The 24398-nt window shown below is 35.8% G+C and overlaps 1 protein-coding gene across 10 annotated transcripts in view; it reads right to left on the reverse strand.

The window, feature by feature from the left end:
* Positions 1-5469: 5469 nt before the first annotated feature.
* The window catches only part of CARF (calcium responsive transcription factor), a 73344-nt gene continuing 54415 nt past the window's right edge, over positions 5470-24398 (reverse strand). For 7 of the 10 annotated variants that reach the window (XM_032404381.1, XM_032404373.1, XM_032404352.1 and 4 more), the window contains 3 exons: positions 22081-22211; positions 21305-21677; positions 18878-19004 (listed from right to left, as the gene is read on the reverse strand). In XM_032404381.1, coding sequence (XP_032260272.1) covers positions 18886-19004; positions 21305-21677; positions 22081-22211 — 623 coding nt within the window. In that variant the 3' untranslated portion in view covers positions 18878-18885. Of the gene's footprint in view, positions 5559-14672; positions 16677-17900; positions 19005-21304; positions 21678-22080; positions 22212-24398 lie in introns of those variants that run through there. The other 3 variants (XM_032404389.1, XR_004299411.1, XM_032404343.1) reach the window with 3 other exon arrangements.

The following is a 24398-nucleotide window of genomic DNA, read 5'->3' on the forward strand; positions in this document are numbered from 1 at the left end:
AACCAGGCCCAAAAAAGAGCTCTTGCTTTTCTTTTCTGAATCTATTCCTCCCCTCAGTTTTCCTCAACTCAGTAGAATTCACTACCATTCACACAGTTGCTCAAGGCTAAAAACTTGGCAGGAGTCATTCTTCATTCCTTCCCTTCACATGCATCCCCACATGTCCTCTCCATCAGCCAACCAATCAGCAAATCCTTATGATTCTATCTCCAAAATATATCCTTAATTTGTCCATTTCTCTTTGCTTCCTGTATCACTATCACTCTAGATCCAAATCACCTAAGCTCTCACCTGTGCCATTCCAATAACCTCCTAATTGTTGTCCCCGTTTCCATTCATGTCCCCCAAAATACATTCTTCTACAACATATACACCCAGGTATATCACTCCTCCACTAAAAATCCTCTAATGGGTTTTGTTTTACTGAGAATGAAATTGATACTATAATTACCATGGACTCCAAGGCCTTCTGCACTTTTCTGACCTCATCTCATACCACCTTTTCTATTGCTTCTAAGCTAAAACCACATTGGCCTTTCTGTCCTTTAATACCTTTTTTCCACCTCAAGGCCTTTGCATTTACTGTTCCTCCTACCTGTGAAGCTCTTCCCTCTGCTTTTTGAATGATGGTTCCTTTTTATCTATTGAGTGCTATCTCCCTAAAAATACCACTACAATAACCTGTTGATAAAGCAAAACTTAAGTTTTTTGCTTATTGCAGTAAGGAGAATACTACCTTGACAGATCTTAGCAGTGTCTCTGAGGAGGAAGGGCAAAGGTGAGATATTTATGAGGTTTGGAGGTTCTAACTTCAGTTCTTCAACGCAAGGGCCTCATTAGTATTGAGTAAAGTCTGCAAGGCTGATGGGGAAACCTCAAGTCAAAAAGTCCTCCTTCTCACAGAAATGGGACCATCTTTGTACTTCTGCCATCTCAGCCATTGTCTGGGAGCAGCCTGTGGGAAGCACAGCTTCTGCACAAGCACCATGGTAGATCCAGAGCACAGCAGCTGGGACCATTTCTCAATTACTCCATCTGCAGCAGGAGCTCTGAGCGGCTCATTTTCATAGCTGCTGTGGCCTACCTCTTGCCTTGAACAGATTTCTCTGTTCCCACAGGTCAGAGTGCCAGTGTTCCATGGTTCTTCTGGGTCTGTCTTCCTGAGATGAAACTCAGAAGGAACCTCTGACACTGGAGTTGATCTTTAGAGTTACAACTGGTGTTCATGCTCTCCCACTTCCAGTAGTTATTCTAATTTCCCTCACCCTCAGCTATTACCTCACCAGGTCTTGGAGGTTTACTGGTGGTACTAATGTAGGAAAGACGTTAGGGTTCGGGGCCGACGGCCAAGAAAGAACTCTTGAGATGTCTTTGGTGCAAAAAGGTGGTTTTATGAATGCACAGGGACAGGACCCGTGGGCAGAAAGAGGTACACTGGGGTCATGAGGAGTGGCGATTATATACTTTCAAGTTGGGAGGGGGTTAGGGATAGTGTAAGTCTCTAAGAAATTTTGGAAGCAAGGTTTCCAGAACCTTGAGGGGGCAAGCTATTATTAGGAAAAGGTCATCTATTACTGTCTAATAACACCTTAGTCATGAGACCCTTCAGATGTATATCTGACTGCCAACATATATCTTGGGGTGTAGAGATGAAGTTTCCAAAGGAATTTTTATATGTTAGAGGAGACTTACAGGATCCTGGGGGTCAGGCTAAGATTGCCTTTTGCCCTTAGCAAAGTGTAATATTGAGGTAGCTGAGTTCCTAGAGGAATGTCACTCCACTTGTTTCAAGGACTTGTCAATGGGCTGTAGGTAGTAAGGAAATTTAATTTTTCTTTTGCCTTTGTTTCCCACATCAGTATGACTCAAATCGAGCAATCATATTGTTCTTACGCTGACACTGCTGCATGCATCCATTCACAGTTACAATGGGGCATGGAAATACCAAAAGGTGCCCAAATGAATCATCTGGGTTCCACCTGCAGTCTCCCTGTTGTACGTCCTCCTGCTGATCTGGGTTGATCACCCCTGCCAGTATATTGATGCTTCTTCTTACCTGTTGGTGCCTGGATACAGGGACATCAAAGTGCACTGACAGCAGCTCTATAAGATAAAGCTGCTGTCTTATAGTTGAATAAAAACTTTGTGTTCCCCCTGGCAAGAGAATGCTCCCTTTAGGGACCAGGACCTACAGAGCCCAGAATTAAAAGGATGGGAAGCAGAAAATCTCCCAGTCATGTCATCGGGGAATGTCATCGGGGCTACTCCTGCTTCTGTCCTTGGTGACTGGACCCGTGTATTCTTCCTGTCAGGAACACAGCAACATACAGAGTTCTCTGAAATAAGGCGTATATTACATCTTCAAGGATGGTACCCATCCTTTCAGAATGCTGCCTCTGAGTTAATGCTGGTGCTCTGCTTTTAGAAGCGCACTTCAGCATTCTATCAACGTATCATACAAAGTGCAAAAATTTAAGAAACAAACCATACACATGGTTTTGCATACATATTCCTATCTCTCTGTAATTATACAGAATATAGTCTTACTTGCTCCATTTAACCTTATTTCTCCCTAGGCTCAACTAGAAAACAGAAAATAAGGAATTGTTTAGTTATTTTTCTAATGAGCATGTTTGTCATATTGTCCTTATAAATTTTAAGGAGATTATATACATAAAAAAAATCCAGGGATGCCTGAGTGGTTCAGTTGGTTAAGTGTCCGACTCTTGATCTCAGCTCAGGTCTTGATCTCAGAGTCATGAGTTCAAGCCCCACTTTGGGCTCCATGCTGGGTATGGAGCCTACTTAAAAAAAAAATTCCAAAAGCATTTTCACATCCTATAAATCTACCTATTTTTATTTTATTTTTTTTTTCAAGTAAGCTCTAGGCCCAATGTGGGGCTTAAACTCACAACTCTGAGATCAAGAGTCACATGCTCTACCAACTAAGCCAGCCAGGAGCCCTAATCTGTATCTATTTTTAAATATATAAGAATAACAGTAAAATAAAACTGCTTTGTGGCCAATGTCACTCATTTTTTTCTTTAGATTTTGTCCAAGTATTCAAAAATTATGTATCAATTAACTCAGTTTAACCTTTGTCTAAGGTCTTTAAGTTAGCTCAGGAACTAGAAATTACCATTTTAGTTAAATATAAAGTTCTTTTTTTAAAAAGATTTATTTGAGAGAGAGCGAGCACACAAGCGGGGGGGCAATGGGAGATGGAGAAGCACACTCCCCACTGAGCAGGGAGCCCCAACACGGGGCTCAATTTCAGGACCCTAGGATCATGACCTGAGCCGAAGGCAGACACTTAACCTACTGAGCAACCCAGGTGCCCCTAATATAAAGTTCTTAAGATTTTTGATATTATAGAAATAAGACTATAAACTTTTAAAAGATATCTATCATTACAATTTTATCTAGTTAATCATGACTCTAAATTTTTGTAGCATAATTTGTAGAAATAATGATAATATTGTGTCCATAAAACCAATGCAAGAAATATATAAAGTTTAAATTATAAGATGTTCAATCTTCTTGTATAAACTAACATATTGTGTTGGTATTAATGTAATATATTAAAGTCAGGAAGATAATTGTTTTTTAATCCTTTAAACCAGTATGATTAACTCATTCTAATTTGTCCAATGATTCCTCTATCAGGAATATTTTATGAACATTTTCTGCATGACATATAAACTTTGTATTCATAAATGAAATTATAAAAACTCTTTAAATCCTGTTTCAAAGCCCTTCATCTTGGAACCAAGATTTTTTCTTTTCTTGCAGTTTTTTTAAGATTTTATTTATTTATTTTTTTATTTGAGCAAGAGACAGAGAGAGAGCGTGAGCGAGCATGGGGAGGAGCAAAGGGAAAGGGACAAGCATACTCTGCGTTGAACACGGAGTCCAAGGTGGGGCGCTATTTCATAACCCTAAGATCATGACCTGAGCCAAAATTAAGAGTTGACGCTCAACCAAAAGAGCCACCCAGGTGCCCCTTTTCTTGTAGTTTTAACCAGAAATATCTCTTAAAAGCAATTTTGAAGAAAAAGAAACACAACACACTTTAATGATTTTTCTATTTTAGAAATTCTTCATTAGACTAGAATGAGCACATAATGACAGAATAATTGTTTTCATCAATTAATCTTTAATGTTTCCCTAAGGAGGGAAAAGAAGAATAGAAATTAAAAATGAGAGGGAGCCAGCTTTAGTCAAAGACAAAATTATCATTGTAAAAGACTAATTATCTCTCCTTAATTAAAGAGAGGGGAAAGTTTAGATGCAGGGAAACCTATTTTGACATACATGCACACAAAAGAGGATGAGGGAGAGAGGGGGGGCGTCCATCATTACAGCTGGTTTAAACATTAATTTAGGCACCTTGACAATTTGATTTTATACGATAAAAACATCAGTAATTGTTAATACTTTAAGTATAAAAATGAGAGGGTATTTCTTATATTAAAGTGATCTTTCTCTTTTAGAGGAATAAAACTATCTCTTTATGGGGCATTTTGAAGGGAAGGAGAAAAAGTCAGAAGGAGAGACAGAACAGAGGGGAATACAGGAACATGGGAGGAGGAAGTGGAATAGAAGAATAAAGGGATCATGTTCAACTTGTGATTTGAAAGGATTTAGAAAAGACAGTTCTAAATTTTTCATATTTTTTTCTTGCCTTTGCCAAAGAATCTTTTAAGGAGGCAATTTCATAATCCCTCAATATATTTTGGAATTTTCCTCTTGCCTTAAAATGTAGACAACTGTATGTTTGGGATATTGCTTCCTTTTTGCTTCGAAGTACCTCCCCAAATGAACAGTTTTGCTTATATCAGAAGTTCCCCCCAAAAACAATAATTCCAAATAATTCTTTTATCATTTATAAAGCAAACAAGACACATTTTGATTCTAGCATAAATACATTTAACATGTGGGAGTCCAGTCCAGAATGGCTACAGAACCAAACTAAAGATAAACCTATGAGTCTGACAACACTTAGCCAAATGTGAACCTTGAATCTTGGGGCCCCCTCCTAAAGAAAACCAGACTTTCATGGACAAAACAAGAGTGGGAAAAATTCTCATAAAACTTTCATAAATGACTTGAGACAATTTTTCCAAAGGATGGCAGTCTGAAGAGAAACCTTCTGAACCTACAAATTTACAACCATTTTCATCCCTATGAACTTCCTCCTATAGATGCACAACGAAGAAATGACAAGGACAAACAAACAGTAGTATTGACAGTAATAATGCAGATTTCTACCAAATAAAAGTTTTTCAAACCTGATCAATCAATGGATTTTTAAAAAGAGTTTATTCCTAGATACCACTCTCAAACTAAACAAAACTAGCATTTGGGGTATTTGATGAAAAAATTAGAAATCAGAGCTCAAACCCAATATGAACTTACCTCACCACTGTCATTGGAGAGACCCTGTGCAGGAGGCTCAAAAGGCCTCAGAAAAGCATGCTGTTTCCAAGGTGACCAGATTTTGATAAGACCTCCAAGACCGTCAAATGCTGGCTCCTTTAAAATACCTCCAAAATAACCTGTTGATAAAGCAAAACTGAGGTTTTTGCTTACTGCAGTACGGGAGAATACTATCTGGATAGTCTTAGTATCTCACAGGGGAAGTCAGACGTGCAATATTTATGAGTTCTGGGATCTATTTTAAGATGAGTTGCAAGGCAGAGGATCTGATTGGAATTATACAAAGTTCATACATAATACCTTTTTGATTGGACACTGGGAGGTAAGAGTTTGGAAGTGATTCACAATCTTTTGCCTTCTTAGACTAATCCATTGTTCCCTCCATAACCTGAATTGTTCACTAGCCTGGAACTTCTTTGATTTACAATGCTTTTTCCTCTGTTTGAATTGAAAGTACTTATCACACTATTTTATAACTAGTTGATCAAAAAACTGTCTGCCATGGGGTGCCTAGGTGGCTCAATTGGTTAAGCGGCCAGCTCTTGATTTCAGCTCAGGTCATGATCTCAGGGTAGTGAGATCAAGCCCCACATAGGGTTCCCAGCTCAGCAGGGAGTCTGCTTGAGATTCTCTCCCTCTGCCCCTTCCCTTGCATGTGTGTTCTCTGAAATAAATAAATCTTAAAAAAACCTGCCTGCCACTACACCGTGAGTCCCTATAGGGCTAGGATTAGGTTTTATTAATCTTTCATATAGCCAGCAGGTAACACAGTGTCTGGTTCTCAATAAACACTCAGCCACTGTTGATCATGATTGGACAAAAACACACAAACATGCTGACTAATCTGATTTTCAATTTATGAACATGAACCTTAAATGAACCCTTAATCAAGTAGACCCATTAATATTATATTTCCCTTGCCTAATTACTCTCATACTAGCTTTTCTCCTCCACATGCTTCCCCCACACACCCATCTTCACAGTTACCTAAGGGCCTTGCCTCTTATTTCACTGAGAAAACTGAAGCAATCAAGAGGATTTCCACTCTCATTTGTACCCCCCTACCAGCATCTTTACCCATGTAGTCTGCCTTGTCATCTATCCATAGATAAGGTATCCATGGTCCTATCTAAAGTCAAGCCCTTTACTTAGACACTAGATCCCCTTTCTCCTACTCAAAAAGAGGGCACGTACTGAATGGATCACTGGGTGTTATACACAAACAATGAATCATGGAACACTACATCAAAAACTCATGATGTAATATATGGTGATTAACATAATTTAAAAAAATATTTCTTCAGCAATTTCCTCAACAACTTTCCCTTCTCTCTTTAGGTTGTTTTCCATTTATTTTTTATAAGGACACTCTAAAATCTAAAATCTGGATGGTCATTCATTCAAAAATATTTTCTAAGCATCTGCCACTGTCAATGAACAACAACAAAAAAAGACAAAGATCCCTGCCCCTGCAGTTTTAATCTAGTAGGGAGAGACAGATAAACTATAAAGTTTGTTCTTAACATAATGGCCAAAATGACCTATTTATTTATTTATTTATTTATGAGAGAGAGAGAGAGAGAGAGAAAGAGTGGGGGAGGAACAGAGGTAGAGGGAGAGAGAAAATCTCGAGCAGACTCCACTCTGAGCATGGAGCTCCATGTGGGGCTTGATCTAATGATTCTGAGATCACGACCTGAGCTGAAATCAAGAGTTGGATGCTCAATTGACTGAGCCACCCAGGCATCCCCAAAATGATCCTTTTAAAGGGTAAGTCATATTATGTTCTCACTCTTCTGCTCAAAACTTGGCAATGGCTTCCCATTTCTGCTCAGAGTAAAAGCCAAAATCTTTATGATGGATTATAAGACCCTACATGATCGGACTCCCTATTATCTTTCTGATCTCATTTCCCAGTATTCTCTCACTTGCTCACTCCACTCCAGCCACATTAGTCTTGTTGCTGACCTTCAGGCATAGTGAATACTGCCCAATCCTGCAGTTCCCTCTTATTTGCACTGCTCTGCATGGTATCTGAATGACCCTCTTACTGTCTTTAAGAATTTGCTTGCATGTACCTTCTCAATGAGGCCCATTCTGGCTGCCCTATTTAAAAATTGCAACTCTTACCATACTAACTCTATATGTCCCTCTTTCTCTGCTCCATTTTTATGCTATATCACTTGCCAACCTAATGTATAAGTATATAGTATACATACAATAATACATTTAAGTACATATATTTAATATAAACATATATAATGTGCTTATGTTTATATATACTTTTTTACTATGTTTATTATTTATCTATCTCCCTCTCATGGAATGTAAGCTCCAAAAGGGCAGGAAATATGTCTGTTTTGTTGAATAAATGTCCATCTTTAAGATTTTAGAGTGTCTTTGTAGAACATAAATGTAAAAACCCAAGTTTCTTTTTTTTTTTTTTTTTTTAAGATTTTATTTATTTATTTGACAGAGAGACACAGCGAGAGAGGGAACACAAGCAGGGGGAATGGGAAAGGGAGAAGCAGGCTTCTCGCCGAGCAGGTAGCCCGATGAGGGGCTCGATCCCAGGACCCTGGGATCAGACCTGAGCCGAAGGCAGACGCTTAACAACTGAGCCACCCAGGTGCCCCAACCCAACAGTTTCTATAAAGCAATTATAGATACAGTAGTCAAGGCCAGAAATTTGTTATACAATTTTATTGTGGTAATCAAAAAATTATCACTTCCATTTGGTCATTATACCTACCTTCAGAAATCTGTGAAATTTAAAGTTTCATCCAGATTTTAGAAAAGCTTTTTTTTAAAAAGATTTTATTTATTTATTTGAGAGAGAGAGAGCACCCAAGCAGGGCGAGCGGCAGGCAGAGGGAGAGGGAGAAGCAGGCTCCTCACTGAGCAGTCAGCCAGATGCAGGGCTGCTCCATCCCAGGACCTTGGGATCATGACCTGAGCCGAAGGCAGACACCCAACCGACTCAGCCACCCAGGTGCCCCTAGGAAAGCTTTTTGATTCAATGGGCTCCTTTAATGGATCATTTCAATAAGACTTTAAATGTAACACATACTAAGCAAAATATAAAATTCTTAGTCTGGCCTTCTAGAATTTCTACCACTCAAGTTTTCTCTCATCTTTCCAGTCTTTTCCCCAGCTTCTTTCCTTCATTGAATCCTAAAGTTCTCATCAAAATGAACTGTATATTTGTATCCCCAAATAAGCCATATAATTACTTCTACTTGCTCCTTGAATTCTATACATCTGCATTTTAATCTCATGTCCATATTCTGTCATGAAAGATCCAACTCAAAGATCCTAAAATGAAAGATCACTTGTTTTCTGGACTGTGTGGCAAAAGGAATGTGGAATGGTATTGAGCAGACCTTGCTACCAATATTAACTTTATCACTTAATAGTTGTTTAACAACCTCAAGCAAGTAATTGAATTTCTGAATTTCAGTTCTCCCATTTGTGGGAGACACCATTAGTGGCCTAAATGATAGTCAATGAATTCTGTCTTACTAAAATATAATTTTTCTCGGGATGGTGTCCAGATTTTAAAAGAACTACATTTCCTAGTAGCCCTTATAAGTAGGGTGGTCACATAACACTTCTAACCAATTAGATAAAAGTGGAAGTTGCTGATGGGTCTTCTAAAAAAGACCTTTGGCTCACTCTCCCAGCACAGGGCTTTTGCTTACTCCATTCTTCCTGTCTGAACTCTGATCAACGCTGGAAGTGGAGCAACCATCATGGACCAAAAAGCAACAAGTACATAGATGATAGCCACATGTTAGAAATGGTTATATGAAAAGATTAAGGGAGACTGGGTTCCTGGTGGTCACATGGAACCACCATACCAGCCCTGGTAAGACTGCCTTCAGATTTGGTTCCATAAAAAAATAAGACCCCTTTATTTGGTTAAGCCACCATAATCATGTCTCTGTTGCATGCAGCCAAAGACACTCCCTAACAGATACATCATCTTGAAAATAAGGATGGGGCACCTGGGTAGCTCAGTTGGCTGAGCATCCAACTCCTGATTTCAGCCCAGATCTTGATCTCAGGGTCATGAATTCAAGCCCCATGTTGGGCTCCACACTGGATGTAGAGCTTATTTAAAAAAATAAATAAATAAGGATCATGCTTACCTTTCAGGATTTAAAATTTTATTAATATTAATTATAAAAATGAACATATATTGATTGGTATGTTACAGATTCTAAGATTTCAACATAGGTTACCTCATTAAATCCTCATAGTAGTTCAATTAGGTAGCTACTACTATTTCTTCAGAAGAAAGAAAAATATGAAGAACTGAAAGTTTAATTAATTTATCCAAAGTTACACAGCTAATTAAGAGGAAGTGGGATTCAAATTCAAAACTGTCCAACTTCAGAGCACATGCTCTTAACCACCAGTCTTAGCTATAATAATAAGAAACTACTTACTTTTTGCCAGGCAAAATGCCAAGTGCTTTAACCAAACAATATAAAGCACCAAGTACAATGCCTGGTGCTTACTAAAATGTCCGTTGTAAGTAATGTCTTCTTCTTCTTAATTCTTATATGATTTTATTCATATTCCTATTATCAAATTTACCATTTTCTATCTTGTAAAAAGTTATATATCGCCTGTAATAGACACTAAGTTCCTTTAAGGCAAACTTTCATATCATTCATTTTGGTATCCTGCATGGCCTAACTCTGTCAGGTACACAGAAGGCTGAGTCACTATGACTAGTGGAACCCCGGCCGCTGGAGATTGGAAACTATACCATCGAAGGTGGTCCCTATACAATCAGGCTGTTCTGGAGAATTACTTTGGACCAATCCTATACCCTAAATCCCACCATGATATACCTACTTGTCTCACTCAGATTTGTTGTACCTTACTCCATCTCATAATCTATCCTTATGCTTCCCTTACAACCTCTACATCATCTCCCAGTTCGACTGCTTGCAGAAACCCAAATGTGCCATGATATCAACATGTCTGGAGAATTTCCATATCTAGTCAGGATGGAGTACAAGTGACCAGATTTACCCTCCTGGCTGAAACAACCATATAACTGAATAAAATATATGAAACAACGATTCTCAAAACATTGGACATCATGCAAGAGAGGACAGTGATCGCTGAGAGATGGAAAACAAATGAGAGGAGGCCTATGTCACCCAAGATTGCGTCTGAAGAGCTTCCAGGCTGTGGCACACGGAGTGGAAAACTAGGCAGAGCCTTCAGAGTGGGAGAGACGAAACTTGGAATCGAGGAAGGCCAAAGCAACTAGAGTTGTAGGATAAAGTACTGGAGAAGAGAGAGCTACACAGAAAACTCCGGAGATCTGCGGAAGATCACTGTCTAACATTCAACAGAGTATTTAATGATCAATGCATGCGTATAAGAAAATTACTTGAGACTAGGGGGAGAACAACCCTCTGAGGCTCGCAGGGTCCAAAAGAGTGCCTATTCCCACCAGCCAGAGTAGAAAACCTCATTAATTCAAAAGCAGTATAGAGTAGTCAGAGGGGATTTGCTTCAACAGTGAGACAAAATTAACACTAGATTAAATGCTGCTCTGGTCCTACCTAATAAAGCTTGAAAGCAAGACATTAAAGAAACAAATTGTTTCCAAGAAAGTTAACTGTATCCTACAACAAAACTCAAGAATATTTACAGGAATACAAAAATATCCAGCACCCAAAAAGGTAAAAGTTATATCTGACATCCAATCAAGTTACCAGAAATGCAAAAAAGCAGGAAAATATATAAAAATAATATATACAAGATAATGGATTCTTTAAAGTGTAAATAGTAACAATGTACTGTTAGGTTATAAGATATATAGAAATAAATGTGTGACCACAATAGCACAAAGAAGGGGAAAAACAAGTATATTATTGTAAGATTCTTATACTATATGTGAAATGATGGAATAGTATTTGAAGGCAGCCTGGGATAGTACAGTATAAACATTAAAGCAATCATTAAAATAACAAGAGTTACAGCTAATAAGTCAATAAAGGAGGTAAAGTTGAATCATAAAAAAAGGGCAATTGCACCAAAAGGCAGAAAAAGGAACAAAGTACAGATGGAACAAATAGCAAGATGGAAAGGAAGACTCAAACATAACCATATCAATAGTAACATTAAATGCAACTGAAACCCAACAATATATAAAACAGCATAATGCATCCTGATGAACAAGTATGATTTATTCCAGGAATGTAAGGATGCAAGACTGTTTTACCCTTTGAAATTCAGTCAAAGTCTTTTATCACATTGTTGAGACTAAAAAAAGAAAAACCAAATGATCATCTCAATCTATGCAGAAAAAGCACTTGACAAAATCAAATATCCATTCCTAACAAAAATTCTCAGCATGCTAAGAACAGGATGACTCTCATTCAATTGATAAAGGACATATGAAAAAACTATGGTTAACCTCGTAATAGTGAAAAGACTAAATGCTTTTCCCCTAAGATCGGAAACAAGGCAAGGATGGCCAGTCTAACGAGTTCTAATCAAAACTGTAGTTTAGGTTTTAGTCAGTGTAACACCTGTGAAAAAGAAATACATGGCATCCAGATTGGAAAAGATGTAAAACAGCATAATTGTCTATGTAGAAAATCCAATAGAATGTATCAAAAAGCTATGAGAATAGGTGAGTTTAACAAGGTTGCAAGATATAAGATCCATATAACAAATCAATTGTATATCCATATTAATGCAAAAAATAAGAAACTGAAATTAAAAAACAATGCCATTTAGAAGTTCTTCGTGATAAATCTGACAAGATATGTGAGACCTATACACTGAAAACTCTAAGACATTGCAGAGGAAAAAATAAAGTGTCAATATTAAGATTTCAATTATCCCCAAATTGATCTATATATTCTATATAATCCCAGTCAAAATCCCATCAGGCATTTTCAAAAAAAGAAATTGACAAGGTGACTCTAAAATTCACATGGAAAAACAAAGAACTTAGAATAGACAAAAGAAATTTGAAAGGAAGAATAAGTTTCAAAGACTGTATTACCTGACTTCAAGACTTACCATAAAGCTATAGTAATCAAGACAACGTGGTACTAGCATCAGTATGGACCAGAGTTTCTCAATCTTGGTACTACAGACATTTTGAGTCAGATAATTCTTTGTTGTGGGCACTGTCCTATGCATTGTATGATATTGAGCAGAAGCTCTGACTTCTATCTATCAGAAACAAGTAGTATCTCCCTAGCTATGACTATTAAAACTATCTCCAGACTTTGTGCAATGTCCCCTAGAGGCAAAATTGTCCTGCTTGAGACCACTGAGATAGACAATCTATCAGTGAAAAAGAAGAGAGTCCAGAAAGTCACCCAAATACATGTGATTAATGAATTTTTCATCAAGGGTATAAATTTAATTCAATAAAGAAATACAGTCTTGGGGTGCCTGGGTGGCTCAGTCGTTAAGCGTCTGCTTTCAGCTCAGGTCATGATCCCAGGGTCCTGGGATCAAGCCCCACATCGGGCTCCCTGCTCCGTGGGAAGCCTGCTTCTCCCTCTCCCACTCCCCCTGTTTGTGTTCCCTCTCTCGCTGTCTCTCTCTCTCTAATAAATAAACAAAATCTAAAAAAAAAAAAAGAAATAGTCTTTTCATAAGATGGTACTGAAACAATTGGGTATTCATAAGCAAAAAGGGTTGTGTACTATGTATATAAAAATTAACTCAAAATAGATCATACACCTAAATGTAAACTCAGAGTTATAAAACTTCTGAGAAGAAAACCTGGAGAAAATCTAACCTTGGGCTAGGCAAAGATCTCTTAGATCTCTTACACAAAAGCATGATCCACAAAGGAAAAAAAAGATACACTGGACTTAATCACAATTAAGAACTGCTCTTTGAGGGGTGCCTGGGTGGCTCAGTTGGTTAAGCATCTGCCTTCGGCTCAGGTCATGATCCCGGGGTCCCGGGATGGAGCCTCACATCGAGCTCTCTGCTCAGCCAGGGAGCCTGCCTCTCCCTCTCCCTCCGCCTGCTTGTGTGTTCTCTCTTTCTAATAAATAAATAAAATCTTAAAAAAAAAAAAAAAAAAAGAACTGTTCTTTGAAAGATTATGTTAAGAAAGTGAAAAGATAAGCTATAGATCAGGTGAAAATACTTGTCAATAACATTTCTAAAAAATGGACTTGGGGGTGCCTGAGTGTCTCAGTCTTAAGTGGCTGCCTTCAGCTCAGGTCATGATCCCAGGGTCCTGGGATCGAGCCCCGCATCGGGCTCCCTGCTCAGCGGGAAGCCTGCTTCTCCCTCTCCCCCTGCTGTGCTCCTCTCTGTCAAATAAATAAATAAAATCTTTAAAAAAATAGATTTGTATCTAGAATATACTTTCTAAACCTCTATAATAAGAAAACAACAATTCCATTTAAAAATGAGGTAAAGATTCAAACAGACACTCCACTAAAGAAGATATACAGACGGTACATAACACATGAAAAGATGTTCAACAGCACTGGTCACTATAGAAATGGAAATTAAAACCACAATGCGATACTACTACACACCTGTTACAATGCCTACAATATAAAAGCCTGTCCATACCAAGTGTTGGAACTCTCATATATGGCTGACAGGAATGTAAGATGGTATGACCACTTTGGAAACAATCACTTGAGTTTCCTAAAATGTTAAATATATACCTACCATATGACCCAGCCATTCCACTATTTACTTAAGAGCAATGAAAGCATATATTCATACAAAGACTTTTATACAAATGTTCATAGCAGCTTTATTTGTAATAGCCAAGAACTGTAAACAACCCAGCTGTCCATCAACAGGTGAATGGATAAACAAATTATGGTATATCCATACAATGTAATACTACTCAGCAGTAAAAAGGAATGGACTATTCATATACTCTGACATAGATGAATCTGAAAATAACTATGCTGAGTGACAAAAGTCAGAAAAAGAAATGTTTATACTATATAATTTTTATAAAATTGTAGACAAAATTGATCTCTAGTGACAGAAAGCAAATCAGTAGTTTGGGGATGGTGAGGTAGGGATGGGAGGCAGGAAGAAGGGATGGATTACAAAGAGGCACTAGGATCTTTGGAGGTGATGGATATGTTCATTATCTTGATTGTGGTGATAGTTTCATAGATATATACATATATCAAAACTTACTAAATTGTGCACTTTAAATATGTGCAATTTATTTTATGTCAATTATACCTCAATAAAAATATTTTTAGAAACTGCCAATATCTGACTCCCCCTCTGTCCTCTGGTTTCAGAATTCTTTTTTTTTTTTTTCTAACTGAGATATGACTGACACATAACATTAAATTTAAGGTATACAATGTGTTGATTTGGTAATTTATATTTTGCAATATGATTACCACCAGAGAGTTAGCTAATAACCACTATCATGCCACACAATTATTCTTTCCCTTTTTTATTACCTCCCTCATTCTTTCCTTTTAGATGTAGTCTCTGAGCAACTTTGAATTTTATAATGCAGTATTATTGACTATAATTACTATGCCGTACCTTAGAATTCCAGGACTTATTTACTAATTGCAAGTTTTACCCTTAAACATTTCCTCTGCACAATTATACCCATATCACATTTTCAAAGGTTTTCAATATTAACCATACAATTTATTTATTTTTCTCATGAATCAAATTTAGAATCCATTAGTGAGTTTTTTTAAGATTCTGATTTTATTCCTGAAGTTTTAAGAATTCAATCAGCAATGAATATTTGTATTATTTAACAATAGTTTTCATAGTTAATGTGTATGTGGCAAAAGTACACTAAGGCTTTGCCATTACAACTAGGTTAATTAAGTAGAATTACAGATATTTAGATACCAAAGTAATACACCATTTAAGATGTCTAAAGCTAAATCAACTGATGGGGAATAGTTAATACAGTACCCCTTCTGGAGAGAGTAAGATGTTCTATGGTCCTATAAAACAGGCAAGGTGGAATAAAGGGAAAAAAAAAAAAACCCAAGAGGAAAAACACTGATGATCCCTCCTCTTTTAAAAAAACCCACATACTTCTTTCATTATGCCAAAAAAATAAAAAGCTGTACTTAAAGATATCACAATGCCAAGATGTGAGAAAAAAAATTACTAATACCTTATTACCTGCATTGTTTTAAAATGTTGATGGTTGGCTGAGCTGAGAGTACTAAATGCATATATGTCCCTAAATGTAATGATAACAGGAGTTACTGGTAGTTATGCTGTAAAACTTCCAGGTCCCAAATTGAACATAAATTTCTAGCCTAAGTTCTCATGTAATTAAAGTGTTTATTCAACATCTTTAAGATGAACAAAACTACCACTATCCCCAGAAAAGTATAAAAAGAAAACTAACAAGTTTAAGAAAAAAATAACATAGGATTTTTAATGAAAAAAATTACATTATAACAAGGACACTATACATTAAGTTACAATATATATATATATACACACATTTTAAAACTTTTTAAAAAACCTGGTACAAATTAAATGACATCTTTCACATACTCACATGATTAAGTATGTATTTTGACAGGATGTAAAAATGAAACACAAGCTGGTGGGCCTCAAAATCAGAAACTCAGAAGCAGGACCAGCTTCTAAAGTCTGTTTTCTATCATTTTGTGACTTTTAGAAAACATTTACCTTGGATAAGATAAGGTACTTTGTATAAAAAGCTTTTTCTTTTAAGCATGTTAACTGCTTATGGAGAAAATCAATATTGAGGAAAAAGCCCACCATGATGGTGTTTATCTTTAATTCACTGTAGTATATATAAAATTCACTGGGCGGCTTTGGAACATGAAAACCACAATGATGAAAAAAGCTCAGCTGTAATTATGAATTTCTAACGGCTTATTTTGAATGTCCAACTCACTACTACAGATATTACACCTTGTAATACATGACACAAAAGAGCACATGTCAAAGTTTGCTGTAGAGCTGTTAGGAGAATGCCAAATACAGATACTGAAAATTTTATGCACTTGTATTTAATACCCTGTGCATTTAAAAAATAACTGAATATTTAAAATATGTAAACATACTTTTTAAAAAGCGATGCTAAGCACCTTTAAAATACAATACTGGTATATTGTGACTGAACATGCATTTAGAGGACAAATGAATTTTTAAAAATTTAGAAACTATTTTTAAAGAGCTACTCATTGAAATACTTACATGAAAATATTGATAGTTCCAGTTTCTACCTAAAAACCAAAAGAGTATACAATTAGGGACTTAAACCTTCCTTCAATGCTCTTTTTTAATTTTGCTTTTTGTTTGTGAGGATGCACTGTGACTTTCTGTCCTCATAAAAAACAAAAATAAAAACAAAAAACAAAACCAAAAATCAGTACCAGAAAGAGACATTCACATAGAATGAAGTGAGAGAAATATTTTTTAACTATGTTTTGTTCTTGATCAAGTGCCAAAGTCTGAATCCTCTAACATCTAGTTACATCCTAGGTAACTCACTAGAGTTTGTATCTTAACAAGCATTTCTCCTTAACAACTCAACATCAAAAAAGAAAAGAATGTCTCCAAAGGAATATAGTTCAATTGGTAAAATATTTAATAAGCTATTGCCATTAATGAAAAGTGAAGATTACTTAAAATCTTGAAAACAATTTCCATAAAAATTAGAAATAACAAATGAAAAGAATATTACCTAAAATGTAATACTAAACTATAAATTTAGACTTATACCCTTTAAGTACACACAGACTAAGAGAAATCTGGGTTTGAGGTAACTAAGAGCTGTGTTTAACTTAGAGTAACATAATCAGATTTGGCAGCTTGTGTGAAAATGCTGACATCAAATATTTTCAAATCTTAGAATAGTTAGCCATTCTAACTAAAAAGCATATATGTAATTGAATATTAACTTTGTATTAATAGGGGTATAAATAATACATTTTATATTAAATAGGGTATAAATCTAAAGAGCAAGGTCTTTTTACTAGAGTTCCACTGACTTCTAATATAACAATGCTTTATACTTAGATACATGCTGTGTACCTGCAACAAAGTGAATTAAGAATGGGAGACTGGACTTAGAAAAGCCAAAAATGACTCATATTCATGTAAAATATTAAGGTTAAATTTCATATATTTCATATGCGTTGAATATTAAACATTAATATCCATTTGAAATCCTTATTACTTTAAAATAAAATTTTAAATATACCCACACATGGTTCCTGGGGTGAAAAAAGCCTTTACGTTGATTTCTTGACCATTTATAATTGACATTTCTAGTTTACCAACCTTCCAGAAAACAGAAGCTTACAATGAATATAGTGATTAGTACCTATTCAGTATTTGGAGTAAATATACTTACTCAACAAGCAAACATATGTACACATAGTTGTTTTAAAGTTTTAAATATGAACTAATTTTTTAACTACAAATACTTACCTTGAAATACTATAAATTCTAATACCACCAATTCAGTAAGAACTCTGGCATAGAAAAATAAATACAACTCAAATTCTTTTCCATCCAGAGCTGAATCTTCAATACAAAATAGGAAAAAAAAAATCCTCTGCTGATATCAAAAAGTCCCCCAAACCATCTGTAAACACCAGGGGAAGTCTATTATTCTTTCTGAATTCTCTCAATTTCTACATTTTCCTATCCATAAGTAGTGCTTTACCTACAATACTATATAAACCCATGCAATATACATTTATTTCTGTTGCTTATCTGATTAATTCAAATTAAAATTCTGAGTACTTACCAAGACACTTTAAATTTCTATTAGATGACCATTAGTATGCTATTGGTTTGTAGTTTCAGGTATAAAAAACTATAATGGAAGAAGCCAAATTGCAACTACAGTTTCCACAGATGTGAATGCTGGGCTTCATGTTATGATTCAAATCTACTACTGTTTTATCTTTCCTAATGCGACAGACTACAAATAATCTCTCACCTGTCTGCTAATGTAAAGAATTTCTTCACAACTTTAAAGAGGAAATAAGTTCTTTTATAACTTTTAAAAAAGTCAACACACATACATACAGTCACACACACACATACAGTCACACACACACACTCACACACTATTTTTTGTTGTTGTTTTTGTCTTTTCAGAACCCAAATTGGATATTTCCAAGGGATGAGTTAGGTAACTATTTGTGTTCAGACTATATTGTCATGAATAAATTCAGATGATCTTTTGAAATACTGGCCTTATCAGATAATCAAAAAGCATAAGAATTATACAAAATGAGAGCAGTAAAATAGCTTCCAAAAATATGGACTTGGCAACAAACATATCAGTTTTAAATCAAAGTTGCTCATTGAACTAGTCTTCAGTCCATTTATCACATTGCTGCACTTTGACAATATTCACCTTCTTTGTTATGACATCAGAAGTTACCCAAGTTGTAAATTCTGAAAAGCTTCAATAATTTATGTGGCAGATAATTTCTTACAGTCCAAATTTTTTTTTGCTTCCATAGACAATGCTGGTTCTTTGGGTTCTTGCTTAACTTGGCTCACAGAAATGGTACCTTCTGGATTTTCTTCAACTTTAAAACCAAACATAAAAGAAAAACCCTAAAGGTTAATGTAACTTATAACACTGGAATCTTAATAATTATATGAATTTAGAAGCAAAAAACAGTGTATTTGAGAACTCAGTATTTCTGACATCTTAATAGTCATTCATAATAAATTCTCTCAGGATGTGTACACCTGAAGCTAATGAAACATTGTGTGTCAACTAAACTTCAATAAAAAAAGGAAAGAAAAAGAAAAATAATAAAAAATTAAATGTTGAGAAGTTAAAAAAAAATTCCTTCAGTATGTTTCTGGTAATAAAAACAAGAAGAGACTAAGAAAACCATAGTTATTCTCCTCTACAGATACTTTGACAAAAAAGCAGTCCATAATTTGATAAAATTATGAGGACTATCTCATATTTAAACTTAACTGCCTTTAAAAATATGTGTAAATAAAAGTCAGGAAGTCTATTATTTGAAAATGATGTTTTGCAAACAGTAGGTATATGTATTACAAATTTACAAATTTGTTACCAATCCCATATGGTTTCCATATGTGGCCATATATAAGGAAAATATTCCCTCCCTAAAGAAACTCAACTACATAAGTACTTTAGAAAAAAATATGCCACATCTTAAAGGATAGTTCTGACTTAGCTCTACAAGCTGTATGTTTGCTTATTTGAAACACTGTACAATGCACTTACTATTCTGATTTTAAAGTACTTACGACCAAATTAATCTGATTGCAGGATACCAGCAACACTATCTTGAATTGGCAGGTGGGATGTCTAAGATAAAATCTTTCTCTTTCTCAGGGATATCAGTTTTTCAGTTGCTATAGGGAACCAAGATTAAGGGGACCAATATTTACTCAGGAAAGTATGTTGAATACCCCTAATGCTTGTCACATATGGGTATATTAGGAGTTTAGCCCACACCATAAAGAAAACCAGTAGAAGATGGATTTGAGTGACCCTGAGAATTCATATTCAGGTAAAGTAGTCCCTCAGATCATGATCTAACTTGATAAATCATGCAAGTTCAGATACAAAGAGGGTCTCCTTTAAAACAATCTGAATTAGAGCTCCCAGAAATACCTTGGTACAACATAGAGGGAGGAAGCATGTTAGAATGGAAAGAACTTTGGAGGCAGATAGATCTGGGTTTAAATCCCTGCTCTATCACTTTTAGGTAATCTCTTAACCTCCCTGAGCCTTGATTTACCTATCTGTAGAATGGGCACACCATCAACTATTTCATGAAGTTCTGAGGATTAATTCACATATATTCCTTTTCCCTCTTTTCTACTAAACTTATTCAGTAGTGACAACTGCCACAGCTCTCTGGATAAATTTTCTTAAAAGTAACACTTCCAATAAATTTAAAAGATAATGATTCCTTTCTGGAAGGAACTACCTTACACTTTTCCTTACCCAGAAGAATGATGACTAAGAATGGAGGGTAAATACTTTGTATGTTCTAAGGATAATTTCTATGAAGATTTTTGTTCTTCAAAGCAAACTGCAAATCTTTCTGCACAAAAGTGCCCAATCCGAAACATTCTATGTGGAAGGGAGCGACATACATTAAGTAGCAGTTAGAATTTATCACTAGGTTGACTGGGTTTGTTACAAAGTGAAGATAACAAGGTCTTGGATTAAACCCAAGTCCCCAAGGCTTAACTAATTCCCTTTCAATTTCCATAGAACTCAACATCTAAGTTTATATCTCAAAATCTTTAACATTTATATCTGCCTACTTCATTCCATTTTTCCTTGTAACACTTTTTCCATAGTAACATTTACACTAAATGTTTTCCTTTTAAAGTTTCTCATTTTATGGGGCACCTGGGTGGCTCAGTCAGTTAAGCATCTGCTTTCAGCTCAGGTCATGATTTCAGGGTCCTGGGATCAAGCCCCACTTCGGGCTCCCTGCTCAGTGGGGAGTCTACTTCTTCCTTTCCCTCTGCTCCTCCCCCCGTTCATGCCCTCTTTCTAATAAATAAATAAATACATAATCTTAAAAAAAAAAGTTTCTCATTTTTTTCATGCATTCTAAAATGACTCTCTGATTTCATATCACCATAGATTTTCTATGTAAACTGAGGTAATTAGGGAATGAATAATTTTGATGGAGAAGAAAAAATAAAAAAGTTTAAAAGTTATTATGCTCTTGATATTTCTCCCTTTTTCTAGTAATTTTACTTTATTTATTTATATTTTATAAACCCCTGAGTAGAAATGATTGTTTTTTTTCTGTAGTGTAACAGTAATGATAGTCCATAAAGGCTAAAAAAATAAAATCACAAGTTGCTTTTAACTTACTAATAGCTGGGTGGCTATCTATAATCTGTATTGGGATGGTCTGCACATTTCCCAGCAGAATCCGATGAACACTTCCTTCCATATTCTCTGTATCCTCAACATCTCCAACTTCCACCAGCTGGTCCATTGCAGCCAGATTTTGATCTGGTCCCGGAAGGCTACCCATGGTAGAGGCAATAATGCTACTGTTTGGGGTAAGGCATGTATCTGTTTGAAGACTATGACTTTGACCAAGCAGTAGAGAATTATTACTCATTACAGTACTTTCTAATGAATCCAGGAGTCTTGAAGGACTGGAGGAAGGGTGGTTATTTACTGATATTGGAGCCGTTGATCCATCAGGAGAAGTGAATCTTGGTTGCAACTGCAAACCCTTTTAAACCAAAAAGAGTCACATCAAAATGTTTAAATTTACTAAGTATAATTTTCTCATAGGATATATTATTCTTTTGACACATAATTGGAATAAAATACAGGTGTATAATTACTAACAAATATCGAGGACAGAAACAAGAATCAAAGGAAAAGTAGTACAACTAAACTTTATTGCATGCATAGTCAACTCCAACTTTTTCAAAATGTATTGTTTAAATGATCTTATATCAAGATACAAAAAAGTCAGGAAATTAATAATAAAAACATCTGTAAAAAAAAAAAAAAACATCTGTGATCATTACCATAATTCTATAATAATTCTATAAAATCCCTAGAAGAAGAAGAGAGATTAAGGAAGAAAGGGAAGGGCTTCAATTTTGTCTATTTCACTGGATACCTACCTGTAGTTGTGTAAATATTTTTGGTTGAAATGAGGAAAGTGAAGAAAGCAAATGGGCTGGCTCTGGAGACAAAGAACCCGTTGTCTGATTTGTTTCCACTTTGGTGTTAATTGATTCCCCTGATGAATTTCCTAAGTTATATAAAAAAAATCAGCTATCAAAACAAAATAATGTTTATGGTTTCTATGCTATGTGACACTGTATTTTATTACAACACTTACTATCATAATTAGAATAGGAAATAAATTCAAAGGTTTGAAAAGGACTTTAAGAAGTTATTTTGTCCACTATTTCCAGAACTGGTAGAATCAGAATCACTCAGGAAGTTTTTAAAAATATAAATTCCTAGGTTCAACCTCCATTAATTTTAATTCAGTATATCTAGGATGTGATGTTGGAAACAGTATTTTTTTCCTTGAAAGATTATGTATTTGTAACTCAAATCTAGTCCATTTTCTATGCTATGATGCTGCACTACATCTAAACTTCTCTGGATGTGTGAAACCTATTGAACCTCTCAATTAAAAAGACCAAACTCAATTCATCTTTGGTAGCCCTAATGCTTAGGATAATGCCTGGCATAAAGCTGGTCCTCAATAATAACAGCATTAAATTTCTTTCAATAACTCATTTTGGAATAAATGACTAAGAGTAAAAATCTGTTTTCTTAAAATCTCATTTGCTAAAGTAATTGTTCTTAGGGAATATAGTTCCTCTCATGTAATTTCTATGTTTTAACCCAAATATATTCATCTCTTTAAGTCAATCAAAAACCAATTATCAACAACCGTTTATTGCTTCCATACTGTAACTAAGTAATTTTTCAAAATGGCCCTGGTGTCAGACAAGGATGAATTTAAGCACTAGCTAGCTTTTCTCTGTAACCTTCAACATGCTACTTAACTTGGTTTTTAAACTTCAGTTTTTTCATCTGTAAAATCAGGATAGTAAGAGAATCTTCCTCAAAGGGTTGTTGAGAGGATTAAACAGCACTCTCACATTTCTTGGCTTCTTTAGTTTTTTTTTTTTAATTAAAGTATAGTTGACACACATTGTTAAATTAGTTTCAGGTGTACGATACAGGGACTCCACAAGTTTGTATGTTGTGCTATACTCATCCCAAGTGTAGCTACCAGCTGCCACCATACAATGCCATGACAGTACCACTGACTATGTTCCCTTTTATCCCTGTGACTTGTTCATTCCAGGATTGGAAGCCTGTATCTTCCACTCCCCTTCACCCATTTTGCCCATCTCCCACCACTCTTCCCCTCTGAGAAGCATCAGTTTATTCTCTGTATTTATGGGTCTGTTTCTGCTCTTCATTTGCTTATTTGTTTTGGTTTTCAGATTCCACATATAAAAGAAATCACATGGTATATGTCTTTCTCTGCCTGACCTCTTTCACCTTTTGGCTTCTTCATTTCTAATTGTCCTTGTACGTCACTCTGCTATAGTCACCCACTACTGCTGTCATACCCTCGACTCTTTTACATCTAAAAATCTCTAATTCAAACATCCCATTCTTTGATCACAACCTCTTATTTTTCCAGGGATTCTGCGTAAGTACTTCACTACAATTATTCAACCTCATGTGAACCTCCAGTCCATTGATTCCTCAGTTTTCTTCAGATATATCAACTTTTTTTTTTAAAGATTTTATTTATTCATTAGAGACACAGAGATACAGAGAGAGACAGAGAGCATGAGCAGGGGGAGAAGCAGGGGGAGAGGCAGAGGGAGAGGGAGAAGCAGGCTCCCTGCTGAGCCAGGAGCCTGATGTGGGGCTCGATCCCAGGACCCTGGGATCGTGACCTGAGCTGAAGGCAGACGCTTAACCATCTGAGCTACCCAGGCGCCCCTATCGACTTCTTTCTTATTAAAATTCTCTCCCTATCCAGCTTAGTCGAATCCTACGGTTATAGTTTCCGTCACTCTTGCAAATCCCCTAACCTCCCTTGCTTCTTTGTACTTTTGTTACAACCCCTGGTAAAATCCTAACACTGAATGAAAATGGCCCATATATGTGAAGCTGAATGCGAGTGAAAGAGAAACTTGCTGCTACTACTAATACCAATTCATGATCATCAACTTCAACAGGACTTTCACCTGTATCTGACAACCTCACAAGGTTTCTATATTTTAGAAGATATCAATTGTCCAATCTTGGCCATACTTCCTAAGATCTTTTTCACTCTCAGCACTCTTAAAGAGAAAAGAGAAACTATCAGAAATTTCCTCAGCTTCCCATCATCAAAGCTATCAAATACCTTCATCTTCATCTCTCTCTTCAGATCTCTCCTATCTGAAAATACCTT

This window comes from Phoca vitulina, unplaced genomic scaffold, assembly GCF_004348235.1.
Source record: "Phoca vitulina isolate PV1807 unplaced genomic scaffold, GSC_HSeal_1.0 scaffold1, whole genome shotgun sequence".
NCBI lineage: Eukaryota > Metazoa > Chordata > Mammalia > Carnivora > Phocidae > Phoca > Phoca vitulina.